This window comes from Cebus imitator, unplaced genomic scaffold (genome assembly GCF_001604975.1).
Source record: "Cebus imitator isolate Cc_AM_T3 unplaced genomic scaffold, Cebus_imitator-1.0 Scaffold1948, whole genome shotgun sequence".
Lineage (NCBI taxonomy): Eukaryota > Metazoa > Chordata > Mammalia > Primates > Cebidae > Cebus > Cebus imitator.
Genome location: NW_016109263.1, coordinates 1 through 5,227, shown reverse-complemented (window position 1 = coordinate 5,227; position 5,227 = coordinate 1). Strand labels below are relative to the sequence as shown.

The window sequence follows — 5,227 nt, the reverse complement described above, 5'->3', positions numbered from 1 at the left end:
TATTGTTTTTGTTTTTTTAAAGACACAGAATCTCAGTCTGTCATCCATGCTGGAGTGCAGTGACTTGATTACAGTTCAGTGCAGCCTCAAACTCCTGTGCTCAAGTGATCCTCCCATTACAGCCTCCCACGTAGCTGGGATCACAGGTGCTGCCACCATGATGGGCCTAGGATTCCATCCCTTAAGGAGCTACATCCCATCCACTGCATGTGTGTTGTGGAGGCAGGGTGTGTGTTGGGGAGAGCAGTACATAGCCTGAATTACACAGGATTACAGATTGTGACAAACTGTGACAAACTTTATAGGAGTTGCATGGAAGTAGGTGGTCAGGAAAGTTCTCTCTGGGGAGCTGACACTTATGTGAAAACCTAGAGAATGAGAAGCCAGCCATGAAATAAGGCAAGGATAGCTGGCTTTGGGTGACTGGGCGGATGATGGTACTGCTAGCAGAGTGGGGAGTGGGAGAAGAGGGAGGATTGAAAATTTTGCTTTGACCAGACATGTTATTTTTATTTATTTATTTTTTAGGCAGAGTCAATCGTCACCCAGGCTGGGGTGCAGCAGCCTGATCTTGGCTCACTGCAGCCTCTGCCTCCCCAGTTCAAGCTATTCTGTCTCAGCCTCCCAGGTAGCTGGAATTACAGGTATGTGCCACCACACCTGGGTTTTTTTTTGTATTTTTCTTTTTCTTTTAAAGATGGGGTTTTCACCACGTTGGCCAGGCTGGTCTTGAAGTCCTGACCTCAGGTGATCCACCCACCTCAGCTTCCCAAAGTGCTAGGATTACAAGCGTGAGCCACCGCGCCTGCCTTTTAAAATTTTTCTTACACATCAATAGAAGATTCCTTGTGATTTTTTTTTTTGTATTTTTTAGTAGAGATGGGGTTTCGCCATATTGGCCAGGCTGCTCTCGAACTCCTGAGACTCAAACAATCTGCCTGCCTCAGCCTCCCAAAGTGCTAGGATTATAGGCGTGAGCCACCACGCCTAGCTAGAACTGTTAAATTTGAGATCAGTGGTTACCCAAGTGGAGATCAGGAGCCTGGAGTGCTGGCAACTCAGTATTGGGAGTCACGGGATACAAGCGGCATTTAAAATTAGGATCTTAGGGTCGGGCGCAGTGACTCAGGCCTGTAATCCTAGCACTTTGGGAGGCCAAGGCCGGTGGATCACGAGGTCAGGAGTTCCAGACCAACCTGACCAACATGGAGAAACCCCGTCTCTACTAAAAATACAAAAAATTAGCTGGGCATGGTGGTGCGTGCCTGTAATCCCAGCTACTCAGGAGGCTGAGGCAGGAGAATTGCCTGAACCCAGGAGGCGGAGGTTGCGATGAGCCGAGATCACGCCATTGCACTCCAGCCTGGGTAACAAGAGTGAAACTCCGTCTCACAGAAACGGGGCTGGCCTGCTGCATGGACAGATGAGGAGCTGGAGGGAGACTCTGAGAGGTTCATGATCATTCATCCTGCCACCTGTCAGGGCAGTAGCAGGCTCGCAGACTCCTTAGCCAGCACTTGTGTGTGTGAAATGCAAGTGTTAGGAAAGCTTCAGGGTGACCCTGAATAGACCTCCACTTTGCAGATGAGGAAATTGGACCTCAAGAGGGGCCATCTTGCACCCTGTCATCAGTCTGTAGGTGGCAGAGCCACAGTCCAAACCCAGGGCTTCCAGACTCCAAAATGCAGCTTCTTCCACCACTCACTCCCACCTAGCTCCTAGTGTTACCCTAGGAGGACCCCAGAGAACCTTCATCTGTAGGGCACTCCTGCCCACTGTGACATGCCCGTCTGCCCAGGTGCAGCCACCCAAGAAGCCACTGGTCCCAGAAATGGGGCCAGCCTCCAAGCTGGGCCATGTGCCACACCCACCATCCACATGTGGCAGCTCAGTGCTCCAGGGCCAACGCCGAAACAAGAGGCACCCTCAGCCCTTTGGCCACTTTCTGGATTTCCTGACTGAGAGCCAGGTCCTGGACAGCTTGGAGACAGTGGTGGAGGAGGCGACCGAGCGCATGGCTGCCATGAAGACGGAGGCTGGGGTGCCACTGGTGGAGGTGCAGGACCCAGTGGAGGTGCCAAGTGGTAGGCGGCGGGCCCGTGCCCGGCCCAGCCTCAGCACCGTGCACCGGCACCGTGCACAGCCAAGCCTCTGCACTGGACACCCCAACAACTACCCATCCAGCTCCAGCTCCACGTCTGACTCTCATGGCAGCCTCATGGCTGGCTGGCTGGGCCCCCATGTCAGGGACAGTGACCTGGGGGCCCAAGGCTTAGGCTCATTGCCACCTGTGAGGGACAAACTCCTGCTGGAGAAGAACCTCAAGCGGCTGCTACAGCTGGAGAGGAAAGGGGTAAGAGCGGGGCCGTGGCTGGGTGGGGTGGACTCCCATGGAGAGCCCAGGACCAGGGTCAGAGTCACTTCTCAGAATCACCCTCTTTCTGCAGAAAGGCTTCAATCAGTCCTGCACTCAGAGAAACTCCCTGCTGTGGGATTCGCTGGGCAGCCAGACCAGCTGCCAGTGGACCCAGGAGCAGTCCCCATCCTGGTTCTCAGGGCTGCTGGGCTCAAGCTCTGGCATGCCTGAAGCATCAGAGCTGAGGCCTGGAGAACGGGAATGGATCTTCCACAAGCAGGAGTTCAACAAGGAGCTGAAGTCGTTACTGAGCCAGCTGGAGTCCCTCGACCTGCCTGGCTACTGTCCGCTCCGTGAGCCCCACCGCATGCTGAACTTCCTGGCCGAGCACCACCTGTTCCCCGCCCTGCAGAGCGTGGTCAGTCAGGCTGTGGACAAGCTCCGTGGTGCCTGCTGCTGTGACGGCCGCCCTCTGTTCCCCACCAGCTTGGAGCCCACCTCAGAGCTGCAGGGACAGAGCAATCTGCAGCCTCCGGGCTCTGAGCCGACCAATCCCACCAACACGGGGCAGCCCCATGCTTCCCCCCATCCCACAGCCTCCAGCCCTAAGATGCCTCACAGAAAACACAAGGACAGAGGAGGCTACCCCTCCATGTCTAGTGCCCAGGTGGCCACCAGATTCAAGCTCAAGGTGACACCCACGGAGAAGCCCAATGTCCCCAGTTCCTCACTCTACTCCAGGAAAGAGGTGCCTGACTCAGATCCCAAATTACAAAACCCACCTGTTTCCCTGAGCTCCAGCCAGAGGGCCAAGCCCTGGCGGGGCCTGCACCTCACTCTGCCTGCCCCCGGAATTGTGGTGGAGGTGGATTGCAGCCAGGGCCACCTCAGGGGCCCTGTCACACCTCCGTCTGCCTTCCCCTGTCCCCACTCTTCCTGCTACTTTCTCCCCAAGCTCTTCTCAGTTGCCTTATCTCCCGCCTCAGTGTCTGGAGGTGACCTCCTCGAAAGTAGGACCAGGCATGAGTTTGCAGGAGAAGGACTCCCTGGCCCACCTCTCCTAGCAGCCACTGGCACTGGCAGGTGCTCAAGACCAAGGTCTCTTGCCCTGCACTGTGGAAATCTCCTGGACAGGGACTAAACTGATGGGAGCCCAGGAATGCTGGCCTAGCTATTACCAGGTGTTATCACAGATGAATAAAGGCTATTTTTTATGCTGGGCATTTTTCGAACGTTTGTTTATGAATCTCAGAGACCCTCCCACGTGGGGGTGAAGGGCCCTGTCTCTTGTGGACAGCTGCCCTAGCCGGGCCGGGGCCTTGCCTCCGAGGTCTTGCTCCCTGGAATCCAGCTGCCTTGAGCAGTACTCTCCAGTCGCTGTAGTTTGCCAAGGGGAAGTGTACACAGGGGATGAGTACAAGACGTCGGTGGCCTCACCCTGGTGGGTCTCTAGCAGTCCCTCAACTCAAGGCCCCTGCAGGCTTCTCTCTGAGCACAGGTCTGGGCAGGAGCCTGCTGGAACCTGGCTGTCAAGGCTCAGATTAGGCTCACCCTGTGACAGGTCCCTGCCCTTGCCCCAGGCCCAACAGGTGTAGGAGGTGTGATGGTGAGGTGAGCAGAGTGGGCAGCTGAGTGCGACAGCATAGCAGATGTGGCAAGGCTGTATACCCTTCGTGTAACAAGTGTGTTTGTCACACCAAGTTTGCCCACTCATGTTTGTGATGCGCAGGGCTGGCAGGGCTCTGAGAAGGGCACAGTGGCTGGGAGGGATGTCACTGGATGGCAGGAGGGATGGGGCCGCCAGGTGTGACATGTGTCCCTTTCCCTTCCCGGCTGCTATGCAGAGCCCCATCGGCAGCAAGTTCACAAAGAAGAAGCCACTGCCCTCCATCTCGTCGAAGTCCAGCATGTCCCACTTCTCCAACCGCTCTTACGAGGAGCTCGTTGACTTCCTCACCCAGCAGGCAGCCTCCCTGATCATCTGCAAGTATGAATTTGAAAAGGACCTCAATAAGCAGCTGGGCTTCTTCTCCTTCCCCGTTACCCAAGTGCTCAGGGACCTTTCCCTGGGCTTAAAGAAGGTGAAAGGCTCCCGCATCCACCAGTCCTCGGAGACCCATCTGAGCTGCCTGCTGCGTAAGCTGGAGGAGGTCAAAAGGGCCCGGCAGGACTTCCCGCTCAGCACCTCCCACCACAGCCCAGAGACACCCCCTGTGCAGCAGGAGCTGGCCACCTACGCCACCCAGGACCAGACCACAGACCCCGGCCACTCTCTTTACACCGACTTGCCAGCCAGCCGACAGCTCAGCCCATTGGAGCCCAGGCTGTCAGTGTCCACCCGCACTGGCATGGGTTCCAGTCCCCCCAGGTCCAAGGACATGGACAGTGAGGGCCAGGATAAGATCGAGCTTGAAGATGAAGATGAGAATGAGGATGAGGGTGAGGATGAGGAGCAGGATGAGGATGGGGATGAGGATGGAGTCCAGAGTCTCCCAGAGCCTGGAGAGGAGGCCTCGGTCAGCCACCCTGTGGACCTGGGCCGCAGTGACCCGTCTTGACGTCCCCACTGGCCACTTGATTCCCTGCTCTGTCAGAGTTGCTGCTCATCATACCAGCCCCTGCCCTGAGCAGGAGTCAGCATGGGCTGAATGCCTGCAAGGAGCTCTGCTGAGACTCTCAGGGGAGCCAGTGAAAGACACAGAAATAAAGCCTGTGTTGCTGAGACACAGGTTTCTTGTCCTGAGATTTCAGCCTCCGTTTCATTTATTTGTTTACCTATTTTTTTTTTTTGAGACAGAGTTTCACTCTTGTTACCCAGGCTGGAGTGCAATGGCGCGATCTCGGCTCACCGCAACCTCCGCCTCCTGGGTT

The 5,227-nt window shown here is 56.2% G+C and overlaps 1 protein-coding gene across 1 annotated transcript; it reads left to right on the top strand.

The window, feature by feature from the left end:
• The first annotated feature begins 1,396 nt into the window (after positions 1 to 1,396).
• LOC108299113 (coiled-coil domain-containing protein 116-like) lies at positions 1,397 to 5,084 on the top strand. Its single transcript, XM_017521493.2, has 3 exons — positions 1,397 to 2,353; positions 2,448 to 3,104; positions 4,201 to 5,084. The coding sequence occupies exons 1-3, from the start codon at positions 1,832 to 1,834 to the stop codon at positions 4,912 to 4,914; spliced, it is 1,893 nt and encodes a 630-aa protein (XP_017376982.1). The 5' UTR covers positions 1,397 to 1,831; the 3' UTR covers positions 4,915 to 5,084.
• The last annotated feature ends 143 nt before the right edge of the window (positions 5,085 to 5,227 follow it).

Excerpts from the sequence above, each read along its gene's own strand:
- LOC108299113 (XM_017521493.2), top strand. The coding sequence starts at position 1,832 with ATGGGGCCAGCCTCCAAGCTGGGCCATGTGCCACACCCACCATCCACA. Across the intron at positions 2,354-2,447 it reads TACAGCTGGAGAGGAAAGGG|AAAGGCTTCAATCAGTCCTG; the intron begins GTAAGAGCGGGG and ends CTCTTTCTGCAG. Across the intron at positions 3,105-4,200 it reads CACTCTACTCCAGGAAAGAG|AGCCCCATCGGCAGCAAGTT; the intron begins GTGCCTGACTCA and ends GCTGCTATGCAG.